General features: G+C 44.7%; 2 protein-coding genes across 2 annotated transcripts; both read right to left on the bottom strand.

The window, feature by feature from the left end:
* Positions 1 to 5,438: 5,438 nt before the first annotated feature.
* Positions 5,439 to 10,330, bottom strand: ppp1r14aa (protein phosphatase 1, regulatory (inhibitor) subunit 14Aa). Its single transcript, XM_070917975.1, has 4 exons — positions 10,121 to 10,330; positions 8,600 to 8,680; positions 8,362 to 8,394; positions 5,439 to 5,653 (listed from the first exon to the last, which is right to left on the bottom strand). The coding sequence occupies exons 1-4, from the start codon at positions 10,328 to 10,330 to the stop codon at positions 5,471 to 5,473; spliced, it is 507 nt and encodes a 168-aa protein (XP_070774076.1). The 3' UTR covers positions 5,439 to 5,470.
* A 2,829-nt stretch (positions 10,331 to 13,159) lies between these two features.
* dlb (deltaB) lies at positions 13,160 to 17,313 on the bottom strand. Its single transcript, XM_070917369.1, has 7 exons — positions 17,263 to 17,313; positions 16,931 to 17,170; positions 16,680 to 16,737; positions 16,291 to 16,548; positions 14,997 to 15,358; positions 14,115 to 14,331; positions 13,160 to 13,875 (listed from the first exon to the last, which is right to left on the bottom strand). The coding sequence occupies exons 1-7, from the start codon at positions 17,311 to 17,313 to the stop codon at positions 13,160 to 13,162; spliced, it is 1,902 nt and encodes a 633-aa protein (XP_070773470.1).
* Positions 17,314 to 20,812: the final 3,499 nt, after the last annotated feature.

The raw sequence follows: 20,812 nt of genomic DNA on the forward strand, positions 1-20,812 counted from the left end.
GTTTGCACGTGAGATTTTAACAAACTGCAAAACAAGGATGAAGTCAGATTCAGTCAAAATATTCAACCAAACAACAGTTCATGTCAAATATATGAGCATCTGGTACTTAATGGTAACTTAGGATTGATATCTTGTTGAAATACCTAATAAATCCCAGCACAACAGACATGACCCGATCCTGTCAGTGCACAGGTCGGCAACACATGACTGAAAATTGAACTTGTGTGACGTGGGAAGCTGTTTTTCAGGTGGTACATAAGCCATCAGACAGTTTATATAACAGAAAATCAAAAACATCCTTTCACATGCTGGTTATGCAACGCACATCACCGAGCACATAGGAAATACGTATTCAAAATATTGCTGCCGTCGCACGTGCTGAACTACAGATTATGTAAATATTATACAATTCAAAGACAAATAATTATGTTTACTGGGTCGAGAGAGGTTGACCTGCAGGACACTTACATAAAGCAAGATATTCACTGCGGAGGGACTCTCTGATCCGTCATCCATCTCTTTGACACCATGATCTGGACATTTTACGGTAAGATTGAGGCAAAATAAGCCGGTCCCTTGATTGAGATGTACTGATTCTGTAAAGTCCAGGATCTGAGGTTTAGTTTTCTTCCTCTTGCTAATTTGGGGAATCGGACTATATTTGAAATATTATATACTTTTTCTCACTGAACCCAACTTTAAGAGTGATTTATTTCAGATTTTGTCAATTCTAAACTAAATTCTGTTGTTGAGTCAAAAAAGGAGCTGAAGAATGTAATAGACACAAAAGACACAAGGTATTTTGTATTTTTAAGCAGATAAGGCATCTCAAGAGACTTCTTGGTTAAATGAAGGTTAAACAATAAACAAAAAGTTATTTTGCAATCGCTAAGATTCCAACATATTCATTGTTGGAGGGTTGATTTATGAATCTCAGTGGCACCTGCTATACCACCCGGTTGTTTTCAAAATAATGTGAATCCACAAAATTAAAGAAACGATGCCACATTGTTACACTAACAACTCAACGTTCCTGTAACATTTGTTTTACTCTCTAACACACAGCCTCAGGAGGGATTCATGTTTTCTACACAGCAGGAACTAGTGTTTTAAGGTAAACATGAAAAGAAAACGAATCGAATACATTTTGACATAATATAACCTGATGCAAGAGGTAAACATGAATAGATTAAGGGTGTGGGAATGTAAATGTACTCTAAATATTTGGATTGAAACAACTAGTGCCTAAAGGAATGGACCATCCGAGGGCATCTTGACAGTGAAAAATATACATTTTATCTATTGCACAGCAAATACTCTGAATTAAGCCACATCCATATTTCTTTTTTTTTTGTCCACGGCAGGGTTGTGTTCCTCTCTCAGCGCTGCAGTCATACATGATATATTGGGGATAACTGTCTGTGCTCATTCCAGTATTTTTCATTAAAGCTGATCTCTTTGTTTTCGTCTTACTTTTATTTTCCTTTCTCAAAAGAACTCCGATGCGAACCCGGACCTCAGACCTCTAAGCTTCCATATATTTCTAGTTTGAATTGTTTGGTGACAGTTCAACTTTCTGCTTATCTAAAATATTCAAGTTTGTTCGTGGTAGTTACGAGAGCAAACTCTCCAAAACTGGACATCAGCAGTGTTGCGTTATGTTTTGAAAATAATCAGACGGGATGCATTTATAAAACGTACTAATGGGATCTCCTATATTATAGTGCTGTACATGGGTTAAGAAAGCATATTCCATTGTTTTCTCAGCTTTTATGCAGTTTGCATGCATGTGTAATTTCTATTTTCTTTTTCTTTTTGTCTTAAAACATTGTGTGTGGCGCTGAAACTACTTGATAACTCTTTTTTTTACTTTTTACTGTTCGTCAGATACCTCAGAAGACTGCAGGACAGGAAAAAAAAAACCCAGCAAATGGCTGTAAAGGAGTTTACGACCCCTCTGAAGCAAAACATTTTCTTGAGAGAACAATAGGTGATGTGAGGAGAGCAGACATCATTGAGAGGTCTTTGTCATTATGAAACGGTACAAACAGTTCAGCCCTCATTATGTTTAAGTATAATCTTGTGAACTGAAGTCAAACCAGGACGGTGAGAATCTCCCTCAGATGTGCATTTGCTCACTATAACGTGACAAAAACAATAAGCGTGATTTCCTCAATTTCAAGATCAATCAATGAGCAACACGTATACCAAATTCTATCAGTGACGGTTTCAAACCTGTTTCAAGAACAGGTAACAAATGGTCCAGGTCTCAGACCAGTTCATGTGTGGGTAAAACAGACAACTGGAACAAAAAAATGTCCAAACACGAACTTCTACAGAGAAATAATTTGAATATTGACATTAATCGTCTGGGTGGCAGCAAGCATACATGAACAGAACAGTTCTCTCGCGATGGACACCAAAAGACAATGAAGGCATCAGAATCCAAACTCAAACACTGTCTGTGAATGCAGAGACTGAGACTTACCTGGTGAGATCGCCTTGCAGTGTTTCAGTACAATGTCATCCTGGAGTGTGCTGGCTGTGCGGGCTGCCAGGCTGTGGAGTGTGTGCATGTGTGTGTGTGCGACTGATGAGTGTGAGAGCGTGTCTGAAAGTACTCGGTGACTCAAGAGAGCAATGTGGCTGCCTGTGGTTTCCTGACGGGCTCTATTGTGGTGGAAGGTGATATGTTTTCCTGAGGAAAGGCCCGTCCCGTCCTTTCTCCCCCTCCTGCGCCACTGACCCCCCCCCCCCCCCCCCCCCACCTCCCCATCCCCAACACCCCCTGCCCCCGCCCCCCACCCTGGGGACCCTTCTAAGTACACTAATTGCATTAACTGTACAGTGAAGGAGGATAGAGTGGGACAGAGCATTCCCCTGCAGTGTTTTGTGTTTTCATCAGTTCTACACACCTGTCTGTGTGTTTGCATGTGTGTGTGTGTGTGTGTGTGTGTGTGTGCGCGCGCATCATGCCCTGACTGATTTCTGTTAGAAGTAAGAAAAGAAACTATGAGGATGATTCAGTGTCCATGGCCTTGAAATTCCATTCATACAAGACTTTAAGTGGACTGACCTGAGCTAAGCTGACAATCAACGCTGGTGCTGCTGACATATATTGTCTTAGCTTTGCTGCAGAGCTTCAGGGTCGCTGGGCTCTAATGTCACACTTACAGAGCAGAGCAGTAAGGATGTGTGAGAGCTGTGTGTGTGTGTGGGGGGGGGGGGGGGGGGGGGGGGGACGAGAGCTGCAGAGTTAGTAACCGACAACAGGGTAACATGTCAACAAGGTAAGAAACCCTCCCAAACATTCCTGTATTCACTGCGGCTCCCCCCTGCCACCTGGTGTACAGCCTGGTTCAGGACAAGGGGAACTGTCCCGCAGTGGATTGAATTGGACTCAGTTCACTCATTAACCACTTCACCGATCTGTTCCCGTCACGTGTCGTGTGTGTCTCATTCAGACACTGGGCCTCTGTGAGTTCCTCCACCCTCAGCTCCACCCGTTAATGTCATGCAGCCAAACCTGTAGTCCGACGTGACTTTCATAGGCATGTTGGGCTGCATCTTACTAGATGTGTGCTCTGTTACCAATACCACTACCATGCATGTACACAGAGTTACCAGTTTATAATGTACACCTCTAATCTGATTCATGCACTCAGAGTAACGTTTTGGGGCGTCATAAATCTAAGAATAATGTAATTCTTTGAGTGCTATGCATAAATGTTCCTAGGAGTGTACCTCCACACTTTTCCATATTTTGGACATTTATGATGATAAGTTGGTAAGAGACACAAAGTCTGTCAAATATCCACTCACCTACACAACATGGAACACTTAATGGCGTTATGGATTCAGCATGAATACAATATACAGCGCTTAACAAATTTATTAGACCACCTGTCATAAAAATGAGAAAACACAAATATTTTAGAAATCTGTCAAAAGCTTGTTTCAAACTAAAAATTGTATTGTTATTTATTAGGCAAATAACAAACTGGAACAACTAAATAGTCCTTATTCACATATATTAACCAGAAATCTTAATATTCTGTATGACCTCCTTTGGCCCTGATAACAGCTTGCATTCTTTGCAACCACAAAACAAATGTTTCTGTTCAGGAACGCAAGTAAAATAAATAATAATGTGCTTTACTATTTTTTTCCGCTTTTTTGTAAAACAGTAAATCAGCAATTCTGTCCATTTAGGGCAGGGGGGGGCAAACACCTTACACTGGGTGGTGGTCTAATACATTTGTTAAGCACTGTATGTATGTATATATTGGGGATGGTGCATCATTGATGTAACTAGACACTGTAATAAAATGCTACTGGCCCATGTTCCACTCTGTTTTAAGATACAAAGCAATATTGATAAAAACATCCCTACAACATCCCTAACCACAGCCTCAAGAATGACCAAAGAGAGACCAAAACTGAGCATTGGAAAACACAAAGATTTCTGTCGGAGCTACTATAAACTGGTATTTCAGTGTATTTCAGTGTCCTTTTTAAGTCCTCCTGGCCTGGAAAATACGTTCTATGCTAAAGCATAATATAGTACATAAAACATTGCACCCACAGTGAAAGAAATAGTTTTATTAGCAATTCCTGCAAAGAACTGGTGTCTCTTTGCAGAATTAAAAATGTTGTAAATGCACTGACAAAGCTGACGACACAGTAACAGCACGTCTCCAACACAGAAGGGATGAATGACAAGCTACAGTGTGTAAGCAACGCAACAGGGTTATTTCCAGTGTTACGTCATGCTTGGATCCATTTCCTGTAATCATGACAATAAATAACATTCATCACCATCACAATGTCGCATTACGTTAAACAAGTCGTATATATTTGCATCAAGTCTAGCAGTGTTGTCTAAAAAAAAAAAGTGTTGCAGCTAACATGCGCGTGCGTTCAGTGGAAGGTGGAACATACTGTTACTGCAGTACAGTTCAGTGTTAAACCCAGACAGCGATGTTTTCAATGTCCTATCCGCCCTTGAATGATCAGCGTGAATGTGTTTTTTTTTAATTAAGAGCTGTATATTCTGTTTTTAGTTGATCCTGCCGTCCTTTATCTACTTTCATCAGATACTTCATCAGTTAGTGCCAGAAGCTATTGGGGAGAGTGATAATAACAATAATACCAGGAGCTAGATAGTGACTTTTTTTTTTCTCCAGTCGAGTGAAAGTGAGGGTCACCTGTTTTGGTGCTGCAAATTATAGTAAAGGTCTTTTGGGGATACTGTGGAAAAAATATTTTTTTATATTTCTATGATGTATTTCTTCCTGTGTGAATATTTGTGCTAAATGGCATCTCTCAGATTTGTCTGTATTAGCGTAGCTTAGCATAAAGACTGAAAACTAGGCAACTATTCCTCTTAAGGTCTTAGGGTAGATTTCTTTGCCTTCCGTAGTCCAATAGAACTGACATTTGTGTGAGTCTGGGTGGGGAGGGGGGGTTGTCAGAGGGTCTGGTTTTGGCCTTGGGTGTGGTGGTAGTTGTGTTGTTGGTGTGGGTTGTTAAAGTGGTAGGGCTCATGGCGGTAGTGGCTGTGGCAGATGACCGGATGCTCGATGCCTTCGCTCTGCAGCTCGTCCTGCTTGTGAACTCCCTCCAGTTTTGCCACCAGCTCTCTGACGAAGGTCTGGGGGGGGGGGGGGGGGGGGGGTACAGCACCCAGAGAAGGTGTCACATGGAGCAGAAGATGAAACAGAATTTAAGTAAGAAAGTGTTCCAATAGGTCTATTTGTCAGCACAACCACAATCTGTTATCTGTCACTTTATTTATTTTGACTCAATCCCACATGTACACCATCATGCTGCCCCAAATACTCACTAGAGCACCAAATGTGTATTAATCCTCAGCTGAAAATAGTCCCCAACAAATGCACTGTTTTCTCCTGTTTGAGCAACATTTGGTAAAAAAAAAAAAAGTACAATGCCCGGCCATTTTAATAAATGATTCAGCCTTTTTTGAATTAAATTATACAGTATATTTGTGACTGGCTTTGAAATTAGGAACCAGTGGTCTTGGGGCTTAGAGCCACAGAGAGGGTAGGGAAGTTGAAAGCACTGAGAGACAGACAAACACATTGGTGGTTTTGGTCTTTTCATAGGATGTGTTGACAATTACAAAAATATAAAATAAAGAAAACCTTTGCCTTTAACCTTTATCTGTTATGAGTAATGATGCCTACTTTGGTGTGCTCGTTTCTCGGCTACACTAATTACATCTAAACACATCTGCAAACTCCCCTTTCAGCACTAGCTTGTTGCTTTCAACTAAGACAGTTTACATTGACTTAGCCCTATGATATATACAACTGGCACACAATCATAAACACAGTAAATACTGCAGACTGGCAGTTTGTTAGAGGTGATAACCAAATTCTAGCATAAAAAAATGGAAGGTAGGTGTAAGATGGAGGCATGTTTCAAAAGGTATTTAGCTGTTACAATACACCTATACTATACATAAAGTATATTTCCCCATATTATGGGCAATACATGAATGCAGAGCTTTGGCCACAAAGCACAAGATGGACATTTTTAGAAAGAAATGAAGAGCTTTGGCAAAAAGCATACTGCTGTTACAGAGGAGGTACGTAGTCATTTTAAGTGGAAGGATCCCAGTTGTGTTGCAACAGAGAGATACTTTATAAGGAAACATCTGAGCCGCTGGTCACTGACAGTAAGCCTCTTGTCAGTCCTGTCCTATAAAACCCCACTATCACAGTAAAAACTCTGTTAGCCAGAGAACAATCTGCCATTTTGTTCCAAGACCGAGGTTAAATGACTAAAACAATATCCACACAGCTCTTATCAGAACATTCAGTAAACAGCTATTAGGAGAGAAGCAGCGAAAATAGTGCCAAATCAATTCTGTGTTTCGACATTTTCCACCCCTTTTTGTTGAGTCTTTTGAGTGCTCACATGTCCATAGATGGAAAAAGGCCTTGGAGAGCAGCGGGGTCCCGGGAGGACGACCTAAAGACCACAGAGGAGGGATTTCCCCATCTACAGTTGTGTGTCGTGGTGTAAATGTGTTGCTTACGAGTTGAACACTGTTGACATATGTCAGTAGAAACACTAAAAATGAGTCACCAGGCTGTGATCTGAGCTTCTTTTTCTTTGCGGCGCTGGTGTAGCGGCTCAAGAAACTCACAGACCAATTGCATACGTGTTACGCCAGCCCACGTGACGCTACTCAGCCAATCAAATCTGTGCATTCCAGGCGATAAAACATCGCGACCCTGAATACAGACAGACGAGAGAGGCGAGAGGCGAGTGACCGATGGTAAGACTAGTGGACGACACAGGGAGAGAGAAGACACATTATTTATTGTGAAATTGGTTGAGACTGTTCAGTCAAGATGTGAAACAGTTAACAGAGAAAAAGGGAAACTCAAGCTGCTGCTACACTTTATTTTGTTTTTCTAAAATGAAGCACTTTATTTTAAGATGCACAGTTTTTCAAAAGCTATTTTATTAATTTTCTCTATTTTCTTTTGAAATGCAGCCCTTCTTTTACTTAATGAGAGAAGGACATTATACACATCTACAGTATTATATATCTGTATAGTTCAATGTAAAATGACAATAAATATTGTCAGAATGTCTTTGAATTGTACTTTCTTTACTTGATTTGACAGTCAGTTGTTGATCACATGCAGACGTTGATACAACTGCTAGGCTACTTCAATATATAATCACACTAAATCACAACGCAGGTTAGACATTATGATGTTCCGGACCTTTGCTTGAGGACATTTTCTCTAACTGGACCTCTTCAAACTTGAATACCCCTGCTATATATCGACATCTATGGCCAGTACAAGTACAAGTAGAGGTGGGAAGAACAACAGCCCCCTCAACAGTGAGACACGGACACTGTCCTGAAAAGATTTCAGCTTTGGGAGACGCCCACTCAAGACTGCTCGAGCCTCACATTAACTGCAGATTTTGTGCAGCCATCGCCATTGGAAGCATGCCTCAGCCACACTGACCCTCCCTGCTCTTTTGCCTGTGTTTGCATCTCTGGCCAGGCCACAGCGAGGCCAACCCTCCAGTCCAGAAAGTCCTCACTGTTTCAGACTTGAAATGGAAAGGAAAAAAGACGAGAGAGCACAGACGGCCATTGTTGAGGCGCGTGGAGTGACTATGGGACGAGGTGTCAGAAGCTGCAGCTTCAGTTTAGCCGCATGTGACCAGTGTGTGTGTGTGTGTGTGTGTGTGTGTGTGTGTGTGTGTGAGTGAGTGCACATAGGCAAACTGTACATTTGCATATGCAATGTGTGCATCGCCACGACTCATTTTGGGGTTGGGAAACGTCATTTCAAAGTTAAAACATACCTCAGTGTCGTTACTGCACTTTCGAAGAAGCTTCTGTTAAAAAAAAAAGAGAAAAAAAAGGGTGGGGGGGGGTGATTATGTTGTAACAAACCAGCCACACAAGCATTGATTCACTTTCAATGTTCGACCGTAAACAACAAGCACTATTTCACCTAAAAATCCCTTCTTGTCGTTATCACTCAGTGACAAGTACAGCACAGTGACGTCAACTCTTTCAAACTCACGCAGGTCACGTTACCTGTAAGGTGTTGACTCGCTCCTCGTCGTCAGGCAGGTCAATCAAGTCATCGATGTTCACCTCCTCGGGCATGTCACCTTCCTGAAGTAAACACACAGTCTTAATGAGTCGCCATACACACTTTGAACACACTCAACAAACCCATTCAGTTGTCCCATATAGTCCTCCTTATTCCAAAACAACTGACCTGCTGGTGGCTCTAAAGGAAAGGTCGCAGGGTCACCGATGTCATTAGAACGTATCCTCAAGGGGCTTTGAATAACTGTAGCAAACTTCATGGCAAACCAGCTGAGTCCCCAGTTCAATTTAATCCCATTTTTATTCATACAGCGCCGACCCACAGCAAAAAGCTGTCTCATGACACTTTTAGAACAGGTTTATAATATTTGTCCTCGGTCTGGACCAAAGTGGTGGACTGGCCGACACTGCCGTCCCTAGACGCAATGCAACCACAGGCCTAAAAACACGAGTGCAGCAATTGAAAGCTATGCAGAAGCCATCATTCACACACACCTGAGAATGCATCTTAATGACAACCTGTAACCGTGTTGGAAGAGGTCTTTTTATCTTTGAAGACTTTCAGCCTGCACACATTGCATGTCCATCATTTGGACGTTCTGGCTCCGGGGGCTGAATAGTAACAACGTGCGCGTAACGCTGCAACAATGGCTTGCTCTGTTTGAACAAACGGCCGTTGTACCGGCTGAGCGAACGGACAGTCCCGTCCTACCACCCACACCGCTGCGCTGCACCGCCTGCGTCATTAGGCCCCAGATACATACAAGGACTCGGGCTCTGCAGCCCTCCAGCTTCATCAACAAACGCTTAAAACTGTTTCTGTGCGCGACATAACATGGTTCAACTAAAGGAAACTGGTCTGAGTAGATATATTATCACTTAAAATCCTATTCAGATTGTCCAACTTGGCCAGTTGCTTCAACGTTACGTAACATGCATCCCATTTGGCTTGTGGCAAAAGCTAGGCCCTGTTAGGCCCTTCTGCCTTACAGGGCTGCCTGATCGCTGTGATGATCTGAATTCCACTTTCTCATCATCAACATACCCCATGTCCCCTCACGAGAGATCCTAACCTCCTGTCAGCTGCGCGTACCTCCTACTGGGACCTACGACAGGGCTTTCTCTTCCTGTTTTCTCATCATTCATCCTTCTCTCGGTTCCATGCTGCCCATATAAAGGCAGAAAGCCCCAATGACAGATACGGATCTCCGAGAAGGGGGACAGCAGTGGACCTCACGTCTCCAGGATGTTTAGCCTTGTAAGGACAACCAGGCTGCCGCACCTCTCCCCGCCACTCACCACCTCATGGGGGGCCCCGGTATCAGGACTGTGGAGCCTCAACCTGCCTTCATGTCACATTCTTGTTCAAGTATAATAACTTTAATGATTCACGTTATCATCAAAATAGAAATAGAAAACGTGCACATAATCTGTTTTGAACATCTTATGACAGCCTGTGTCAGTTTTTGTTCTCTCCGCTTGCTCTGGGACACATCCACCCACCTGACCCAGGAACAGCCGGTCCAGGCTCTCGTCGATCCACTTCTCCACGTCCAGGCGCTTCTGCAGCTCCTTCCGGTTGTACTTCACGGTAACCCGGGCGTGTCTCTTCGGGATGTGACACCCGTGAGCCTGAGGTGACCCCCGGGATAAGTCCGGCGAATGAACGTCGTCACTTTCCTCAAGCGTCGTCCTGGTCCGGTCGGCCGCCATCTCCGGTCTGGACTGGTGTGACTGGTTCCTGGTCTTTTTCCAAGCGCAAGGAGGAGAGAGCAGCTGTGGGAGGCGATGTTTAGACACAGGCCGTCTATTCCAATCCTGCACAGCGAGTTCCGCGTCTTACATCACCCAAGGAGCCCGAACGCGAGGCAGCATTTGGATGTAAATGTTAACCTCACAAAGTTTGAATCGTCTGTTTCCTGTCTGACATGACAACTTCACAACGTGGGTCATACTACCACAGTGAGAACAACACCCTTAGTTACAGCCTGACCCTCCAAGACTGTCATTTATATATATATATATATATATATATATATATATATATATATATATATATGTATATATATAAATGAGAAAACACAAATATTTTAGAACTGTCAAAAACTTGTTTCAAACTAAACATTGTGTTGTTATTTATTAGGCAAATAACAAACTGGAACAACTAAATAGTCCTTATTCACATATATTAACCAAAAATCTTAATATTTTGTACGACCTCCTTTGGCCCTGATAACAGCTTGCATTCTTTGCAACCACTAAACAAACTTTCCTGTTCAGGAAGTAAATAAGTAAATAACTGTAATTTGGCATCTCAATCAAAAAGTAATAACGTGCTTTACTATTTTGTTTTCCTGCCTTTTTGTAAAACAGTAAATTTGAGAATTCATGGATAACAACAATAATTATATTTCAGCATTAAAGACGTCATTTTGATTAAAGAGCTTAGCTTGCACATACTGGTGGTTTAACCATTACAGAGACATCAAATATTCTGGTCATCAGCAATACTGTTCATTTAGGGCAGCGGTGGCAAACACCTTACACTGGGTGGGGGTCTAATACATTTGTTAAGCACTGGATATATATATATATATATATATATATATAATTTAGAAAAAGTAGGGCCACATAGTGTCAGTGTTTGTCAGGAGAAACATTGTTAAACGCTCTCAACTTACAGGACAGTGTTACTCCAAAAATGAACCCAGATGTACGCTGTCAGTTTCTAGGCCCGGACAGGAAACTCCAGTTAAATAAACAGGTGTGGCCACAGGCCCAAACCCACTGCTCTCTGCACATCATGTAAACAGCTCCAGTTCCACCGTTCAACGAAAACTTTGCGTCTGCTGATGGAGGATGTCCCAGTATTTTAGGCCACTTTGATCAAATGTTTATGTGCTCTTGTATTCTGTCCACAGATGAGCGTCTTTTCCCCCCGACTTTGTTTCGGGCGTCAAACCTGAATTATTGGTAGGTTTCGTGACTTTTAGACATTTGAATGCATTGGCGATGTTAAATGTTCAGACTTGGCCCTCTTGAGTGTTATTAAGCAGCGTTCAGGTTAGCTTATGTAATCTGCATCACAGCCAGGGCACTTGAAGTAAAATGCAAAAGAACTGTTGGGTGCAGGTTTTTAGTGGATGTGAAACGTTAAGTGTTCTTTATGGGACTCCAAGTGTCCCATTACAATAGACCTCTCTCATTAGATTCCTCTCAACTCTTGACAGAGATCTTACAACAAATGCAAGATCCAATACATATAAACTGATGACCGCTCTAATAAATGAGGTAGATACTACAGAAACAGCACATCATCATTACAACATCTTACGTGAAATAATGTCTCATTTAAAGTGTGTTAAAATCAGTGTCAATTCACTTAAAGCTTAAATGGTTCATTGTTTTAAGTCGTTTTTAGCAAAAAAAAATGTCTGAAACGTCTTCTTCTCAAATGTGAGGATGTGCTGCTTTTCCGTTTAACGGGATTGTAAATTGAATATCGGTGAGTTTTAGGTGATTGGTTGGACAAAACAAGCAACGTGGACGCAATTTTCACTATTGTGACATTTCTAGAACTAAACCAATCGGCAAATGAGTCAATAATGGAAATAATTGCTGGTTGCAATCATAAACTCTGTCTATGAATAAAAAGGTGCAGAAGAGAGACTTAAATCCAGAATTTTTTTTTTTATTCCACACCACAACCACAACATGATGAAATTAAATAATATGAATGAAAACATGTAACATAACACAAACTTTGGCATGAACACAAAATGGCACATGAAAGAGCAACGTGATCAGTGGTATATAAACTATATATATATAAATTACAGTAATGGTTGACCTCGTGTGATAAAGCACATTCTCTTTATATCCCTGCACTGAATATCTTTGGGATATGTCACACAGCCCACTTCACATCCAGGTACAACATCAAGCGTCGGTCTTCATTCAGCATCATATAAATATATCTCTACATCTGTGACAATCAAAAGTGAAGCCATAAACATACGTTTCCAAATAAATAAATAATATAAAGAATAAAAATGATGGTACGCACAATAAGGTAATAATGGCCAAAGGAAGATTGAAAAGCAAAACAAAAAGTCTGCGTTGAAAAAAAAATAAAATGAGAAACAATTAAAGTGAACATATTAAAAAAAAAAAAAAAAGCCCGATAAAATATATTTTTGGGCAGGTTTTCCAGAGGTGGAGGAGTATTGTGACTTCCTGTATTTGGTTTGTGTTGTAGGTCCTATGAAAAGTGGATCGTATTATTTGTTTCTTTGGGTCTTAAACGTGGAAGAGCTTTGCCCCATATACTTTCTCAATAATCTTTGCAAAATCATCTCCATCACAATAGTTCATTCAGCAACATTTTCTTTCTTACATTGTAATGGTACGTCATCTTCATCATGAGCCGAGCGGCTTTCAGCTCATGGACTTGCTCCTCTCTTCACTTTGCATGAAGAGAGAGGGGCAACAAGTGCTAATATTCTTCTACCCTTGCGTGAACGTCCGCGTTTTCTCTCCGTTTCATCTCAGCCCTGCCCCGGAGCCCGGCCCGGCCTCATCCCTCCACATGAACTCCTGGCGCTCGCCTCTGGCCAGGCTGCTCTCCACAGGACTGTGCCTGAACCCAGATCTTCCGTCGGGGCAGAGGGAGAGGCTGAGGCGGGCCGTGCTGTTGCTGATCTTGAACAGGCCATTGGGACCGAGGAAGGCCTCTCTCTCGCTTCCTCCCAGGTTGTTGACCGTCTCCAAGTCATTGTAGACTGCAGTGTCGCTCAGCTGCTTCCTCCCCTGCAGTCTCCTCCTCCTCCTCAAGAAGATGATACCCGCCACCAGAACCAGCACCAGGACGGCCAGGATGCAGGAGACGGTGAGGGTGGCAGAAGAGGGCTGGGAGGTTTGGCGCAAAGCGGGCTTGAAACTGGGCTGGAGTGTGAACTCGCAGCTCGGACCCATAAAGCCCTTGGGGCACTGGCAGACCGGCCCAGTGAAGTGGGTGAAGCAAGTGCCGCCGTTCTGGCAGGGACGGGCGCCACAGGCATCTGAGCGCACGCTGCAGTTCTTGCCGGTGTACCCCAGGGTGCAAGAGCAGGTGTAGTCATTCACGCCGTCTTGGCAGGTTCCAGCGTTCTCGCACGGGCTTGAGGCGCAGTCGTCAACGTTGACCTGGCAGTTGGCACCAGTGAAGCCCGCCTGACAGCGGCACAAGACACTCTGGCCGAGGTCCAGACACTCGCCACCTGCAGAAGAGAGAAATACTCTGTTCAGCATCCAAGAGATCAGGGACCACCATTGGTTTAAAGACGGAGTGTTAATGGGATTACGTTTAACACCCTCCCTGTAGCAAATTGCTGCAAGAGCATTGCTGCGGGAGTGTTGACAGTGATACCTATTCACTAAAACAATTTCACATTCAGCTGCTGGTCTGCACTTCGGCCACAAGATGTCGCCAGAGGGGCGGCCTCTCCCGCCCACTCACCGTTCAGACAGGGCCTGTTGCTGCAGCGGTCCAGCTTCTTCTCACAGTTGGAGCCGGTGTAGCTGGGGGGGCAGCGGCAGGTGTAGCCTCCGGTCATCGTTTCCACACAGGTGCCACCGTTGAAGCAGGGACCGTCCGCGCAAGTCATGGCAATGATCTCGCAGTTCTTCCCGTAGAATCCCTGCGGGCAGGTGCACGAGTAGTCGTTCTCCAGGTCCTGTGGGCAGAGGAAGAACAGGCTTGACGTTAAGGAGGGAACATCTGGAAACAGACCGGTTTTACGTGCGAAGTCTGGCAGGGATTGTGGCGTCAGTAAGAAAGACTTTTCATTTCTGGAACTGTTCCATTTGTTTTGAAGGGTGGGACAAAGGATGAGACCTGATAAAACGAGATCAGTGGACATGAAGTTTGAAACTTTGCAGTCCAACAGAGGCCGACAGCAACTACTGGATTATAAGTCATTGCCAACTGTAGCCTTTTGCACCACTGTGTTTGCAGTAGAAGACACACACTTTGGTTTTGCTGCTACAAGTTGAATAGCTGTATCTAACCAACACTGCCATTACAGACACAAGACACTTTACCCTCCACCCAATTCAATTCCCTCAAGTGCAATTTTACTTCAAATCGGTTGTCTCCTCAACTTAATTGACTTTCTTTGTGACTTTCTTTATCTCAATACAGTTCAAAGTTGGTGTGTAGTTTTATCATGCTTTATTTATATACAGTAGAGGTTCATAATGTATATAGTGTTCCACTTTCTTTACTGTTACTGTTCTTGTACTTGTGATGCTGTGACGCTGGAATTTTCTCCTGTGATTGTCTGGTGTTAGTATCAGTGCACGTCTTAACTAAACAGACTTAATCCCCTTGTATACTCACGTTGCAGCTGCCTCCGTTCTTGCAGGGGTTGCTGTCACACTCGTTGGTTTCCAGCTCGCAGTTGGTGCCTCCGAAGCCGGGCCGGCACGTGCAGGTGTAGCTGCCCTGGCCCGTGTTTGTGCAGGTCGCGCCGTTGGAGCAGGGCTTGTGGTTGGTGCAGTAGTTGAGGTCTTGGTCGCAGAAGAGGCCCCCCCAGCCCTCCTGGCAGTTACACTGCCACGGCTGGCTGCACACCCCGTGGAGGCAGCCCGGGTAGCGGACGCATTCATTGCAGGAGGGGCCCTGCCAGCCCATGCGACACGTACAGCCCCCTGGGGCCTCGCAGTAGCCGTGCTTCTCGCTGCAGTCCGCCGAGCAGATGGCTGAAGAGGAGAGGGGAAGGGAGGGTGTGTGATTACAATGGGCACGCCTTCTCATACATCACACACACACACACACACACACACGGGGCCCCCCGTCTGACCCCAGCCCTGTTCCAGACTTCACTGTTGGTTAAGTATTAAGCCAAGCAGCTGGTAGGCACACTGACGGAGAAAAATGCTTTCTTTTATCTCCTCTCTCTCTCACACACACACACACACACACACACACCCAGATCACCTTGAAAAATGTGTGTGTGTGTGTGTGTGTGTGTGTGTGTGTGTGTGTGTGTAATGGGGGCCACAGCTCTTTCTCTCATTGTAACAGAGAACAAAAGGCAGATGGAACACCGCAGACCGCCTCGCAGAGAAGTAAAGCACAATAATACTCGATAGGCTCTGCAAATATTCCTGTTCAAAGTGCCCGTGTAGGAGCTCAAAGACCAGCCACGAGCTGAGTAGTAAGAGAGAAACACTTTTTATCCATGCCTCCTCAAAGCCGGAGTCGTCATGTTTCAATGGATGGGAGGAGAAAAGATGGCTGTCTCAATGTCTTAACGTTGGTGTATGTTTGGATGGTGTTTTGTAAAATGTTGTCTTTACAAAAAACATTTCTCAGATGGACGCCATATATTTAAAGTGCTTTAGCTGTTTATTCTACTGTTTTTTATGCTGTTATTTCATTCTGTTTCATACTCTGCGTGCACTTTTATTTGACTAATTGTATCTAATTGTGGTGGATTGTTCTTAATTTCATGTAAAACAGTGTTTGTCACTTTATTTTGAAAGCTGCTATGAGGATAAGTTTATTAGGCTGTTGTTATAATCAGACACATTACTTATTCACTAATAGTTAGTCACTGAGTGGCAATCAGAGAACTAGTACTACTAGAACTAGCAGTGCCTTGCTAAAGTAATCCTTAATATACACTTACGCTCAGAGCAGTAGTTTCCCTTCCAGCCCTCCAGGCAGATGCGGTTGCCCTCCTCGTCGCAGGTGTAGTGGCCCAGGGTGTCGTCTCTCGGCCTGCAGTAGTCGGCGCAGCCGTCTCCGAAGTAGTACTCGTCGCAGAAGACGTGGTAGGAGTAGCGCAGCTCGCTCTGCTCGCCGAAGTGCACGTCCTGGGACCAGTCCTCTCCGATGGCAAGTCTCCTCCTGGTCGCCAGGCGGCTCACTAGGTTGTTTTGGTTGTCTGCGGGGGGGGGGGGGCGGGAGGTTGTTTAGAAAGTGTCATCTTGAGAGTCGGATGGAGAGTCTACGGGCACTCCGCAAACAGCGCATCACCTGGACTGAAAGCTTGAAACAAAGCAAGTGACAACCTACCCGTGTATTCAGTCGGAGACTCGGCGTTCCAGGCTTCAATGATCAGCGAAAATGTCCCCTAGAGCAGAAAGAAGCGCGTTTAGTGTTTGGCGAGTGCAATAACAGCGATACAGTTATAGACACAGTTCATGGGGGGGTTTTACGCACGGGTCTGACCAAAAAGTAAATAGTTGATCAACTGTGATCCTATCTACCACACTATCTTACAACACTAATATGATCTTGTTGTGTAACCGTGAGTTTCCGTTTACCGGCCACTTGAAGTGGAAAGGGACCCTGATGGGAGCGCTGCTGGAAATCGACGTGTGGTCGGCCCTGATGACGTTGGTGTGTCCGGTGCCAAACGTGCAAGGCGGCTCTGCGGAGATCACGTCCTCCGGGTGTTTCAGGCAGATTCTGAAAAAGATGTGACAGTCCCTGTGTCTTCTGCAGATGCGCTGCGCCGTGTGGAATGAATGGATTTTCAGCTCGAACACGCCGGAGGACAGAACCTGCAATGACAAGGAGAACAAAACCATCAGGCGCTGTGCGTAAAGACGTTTTGGGGAATTGCTATTTGAGCGCAAACAGAGGCTAAACTTACTACGTGCACCAAGGCCAAAGCCAGGAGGTATCTCAAGTGGAGGTGTGCCATTTCTTCTCAGAGTTTTCTTTTCAGTTCCACGCGGATGTCCGCATTCGTCGCGTGCAGTAATATTCCCAAAAAAGTAAGTTGTTGAGGAAAACTCAAAAGAGTTGCATCACTCTGAACTCTGTGATCCTGTAGCTGCCTCTTAAATCCCTCAGTCTTCTCCTCCGTCCTTCCGTCTGCACTCCGCTTGTTTTGGTTCTGGTGCGTAAAGACGCCAAGGGCTTTTATACCCGCTGGCGCCGCGCGTCACGGGCAAAGAGGTGGAGCCGGAGCAGACCTCAGGGGAGCAGCCTGACACTGGGGGGATTTAGACAACCCACATCACACCTGGACTCCTGTTCCTAATAGGAATATGCATAAGAAGCTGGCGCTGCGTGGACTCGAACCATCCAGAAGAGCGTAAACTAATGTGGGTGATGGAACTGAAGCGCCGCAGTATCTCCAGCAGGCCAGCCTGAACCTTTCAGCAACAAACTATTTAACTTAACTAACTAATTAACTATTAGTGATGCCAAACTTTCTGCCAAATGGCCTTTTGATATTTTTTTATAACGTGCAAAATGCTGCGATATTAAAAAACATGTCACCCAAGACAATAAACAGTGAGAGTGAGAGATTTGGGGAAATGTGTCAAACAGTGAGCGTGCCAGGACATTTTCTAATGAAGGCCCCCCCCCTGCTTTTCATCAGACTTCAGCAATTAACACTTAAACTTGAACACTTTGACAATTTCGGGCCTACAGATCATTGTTTTCTTTTTTTGAGAGGTTGCCTACAAACTGAACAAAGATCAGAAGGAAGCGGGGAAGAATAGCACGTTAGCCTTTCTTTCTTTCTCTACACCCAACGCTGTAATTGCTTTGACGCGTGTGCGGTGACAAAGGGGGGGGGGGCGGTTCCTGGAGGAGACCGCATTGTGCGTCCAGCGGCCATTCAGGCCTCTTCTGCTGTGTTCTTGAGTCTGGAGAAGGTTGCGAGGCGACGGGGGGGGGGGGTGATGCTCGTGTGTGTGTTTGTGGCGTGTGTGGGTGTGAGGGAGGGAGGGAGGGAGTGGGGGGGGGGGGGTCCTGCTGAGTTGGACTATCATGTTGCTTTTGTCTGGGCCTCATGCGAACAGCTGTATGGTAATCAACGGCACATGGTCGACAGTGTGGGGCTCCAAACCCAGCTATTGTCTCCCCATAGCGTCCACCCCCAGCACACACACACACACACACACACACACAGACACACACATAACCGCTAACCCCTTAGTGGTTTAGGAAGAACTCTGGTTCCGGCACCTGTCGCTGGCAGGGATCCGGGATGTTGGTGGAGGGTAAACACACCTGAGCTGTGAAGAGAACGACCCTCATTCAGTCATCTTAGTTAGTCGTCAATTCACCGACGATGCTGCTGGATTCAATTACAGCAGCGCATAAACGCGCGCGTTGCTTGTGTGTATGGTGATAGTAGGTGGGTGGGGGTGGGGGTCCCATTGATATTATAATAAGAGGACGCGTGCCTGAAGTGAACCCCCCCCTCCCCCTCCCCCCTGTATCCTGGCACGCTTTCTTGCAGGAAAACAAGGACAAAAAACGAGGGTGGAACCACACACACACACAGTTGTTTGTAAGATGGCTGGAGCATCATCTTCACGTTAAACCTTGAGTCCAGAACACACGAGTCTAAAAAGAGGGACCAAGGACCACAGAGGAATTCCAGGGGTTCCTCACAAAAAACGAGCACTGCAAGTTATCCAAACCGTTAATGTAGAAATAACAGCAAAGCATCACCGAACATGTTGCCCAGAAAGTGTGCTTCTCGATGTGTCTGGAGATGTTTCTTTTAGGAGTGCACGTGTATGAGGAGGTGGGCTTTTTTGCTTTTCATCATCTTTTTAATTCATCTGTGGGAATGTTTTTAAAAGCTCTGCTGACGCTTCGTGCTTTCTGTTATTTGAGGTTTAGGTCTAAGACGAGAGGAAATGCCCGCGCAAGTCACTCAGTGTTGACTTCTTTTAGTAAAAATGAATAACAAATGTGGAAAACAAATATCAACAAAGGAAGGATATTGTGGGGAAAATGATTGGGGTTAGGGAGAGGGGCCCTCCACCCTGTTAGTAATGTTTCCTCTGGACACTTCCATGACACCTCCCTCAAATATCATCAAATAATCAAATACATCATCTTCCACTTCTTTGGGAGGGACAGCAACATGTACGTACTGTGTCTATCTACAGTACCTGCTGCATGTCCCCGCGGAGGAGGGTGTGTGTGTGTGTGTGTGTGTGTGTGTGTGTCTTTGTGTCAGGAGAGCAGATGGACAGTGCACCGTCTCTGCTGTTGTCATCTGTATTACTTGCAGGAGTGTGACATGAGTGTGCCACGGGGCATGGGAACCAAAGAGGAGTCATGTCTTCCCCCCCCCCCACCAACACCACACCCCGCCCTCCTCCCGGACCTCCCATTAGTTTGAGTAGCCGGCATCTGCCTCATCTGCGGCCCACAGCAGCTTGGAGAGCCTTCTCCCCAAGGACACTTGGAGAAAGAGAGGGGGAGCTGCTGCAAATCTGACCCATGCAGGCCCTCGGGGGAGAAGTCAGCCTGTTGTGGCCGCTCCTGCAGCCCCCAGCCGGCTGTCTGACTGTGGGACAATAGGAGGTGTGGAATGGGTGTCTGCCGTTTTGAGTGCGCGCGTATTTGTGAGTGTGTACACACAGGCTCAAATGTATGCATGTCATTTGGCTGATTGGTCGGTCTCGTTGAGATGCTGGATGCCGGAGTACAGTAGGGTACCAGAAGACGCACACAGTCCTGCCGCATCCCCCGCTGGGCAAATGCATGGGTTGAGTCAAAGGGGCGTGAGGGGTCTGGAGGTGCAACAATAACACAGACAGAAATACTGCACTGTATTTTATGACTTTTCCTTGCTGCCCAGTCACAAATGGTAAAAAAAAAAAAAAAAAAAAATCAGTGTTTCGAAACATCTGTGGCTGTTCTGGTTTCTTCAGGCCATCTGTGTCTCCTGCAGACTATTACAGGACAGCTGGCTCACAGTAACACAGACAGAACCACCAGTACTACCTTAACATCCCTTTTCCCAGGTTGTGAAGTCAGCGTTTTTAACCATCTTAGGCCTATTACTTCTAGTAGGCCATCTGTGTCTAGAGACATAAACTGCTTTTCGTCCTCTCCCCTTTTCTTTATTGCCACAACACGTACAGAACTTTTACTTTCAGTCTCGCGATTAGAGTTCTTCTTTGTTTATCTATTTATCTTTATTCATAGGGCACATTTAGAAAGTAACAAGTGCTTTACAGATTGAAAATACATTGAGATAATTAAAATGAAAATGAAAATACATGTGTTTGTGGATTATAAAGATATAATCAAGGGTCTTTTCTTGACACTGACAAGATCAACACCTCATCATGAAGTTATTTTAGTGTCGCCAAAGACGGCTCTTTTTAAGTGGCAACATTAACCGTCGCACTTCTGTCAAATGAACGCGTTTCGTTCAT

This window comes from Enoplosus armatus, chromosome 13 (genome assembly GCF_043641665.1).
Source record: "Enoplosus armatus isolate fEnoArm2 chromosome 13, fEnoArm2.hap1, whole genome shotgun sequence".
In the NCBI taxonomy this organism is placed as follows: domain Eukaryota; kingdom Metazoa; phylum Chordata; class Actinopteri; order Centrarchiformes; family Enoplosidae; genus Enoplosus; species Enoplosus armatus.

Bases quoted from the DNA above. Each gene is read 5' to 3' on its own strand.
- ppp1r14aa (XM_070917975.1), bottom strand. From the start codon at position 10,330: ATGGCGGCCGACCGGACCAGGACGACGCTTGAGGAAAGTGACGACGTT. The intron at 8,681-10,120 runs GTGGGTGGATGT...TGTTTACTTCAG, and splicing joins ACCGGCTGTTCCTGGGTCAG to GAAGGTGACATGCCCGAGGA. The intron at 5,654-8,361 runs GTATGTTTTAAC...CCCCCCCCCCAG, and splicing joins AGTGCAGTAACGACACTGAG to ACCTTCGTCAGAGAGCTGGT.
- dlb (XM_070917369.1), bottom strand. From the start codon at position 17,313: ATGGCACACCTCCACTTGAGATACCTCCTGGCTTTGGCCTTGGTGCAC. The intron at 15,359-16,290 runs GTAAGTGTATAT...TCTCCTCTTCAG, and splicing joins GGGAAACTACTGCTCTGAGC to CCATCTGCTCGGCGGACTGC. The intron at 14,332-14,996 runs GTGAGTATACAA...CTCTGCCCACAG, and splicing joins AGAACGGAGGCAGCTGCAAC to GACCTGGAGAACGACTACTC.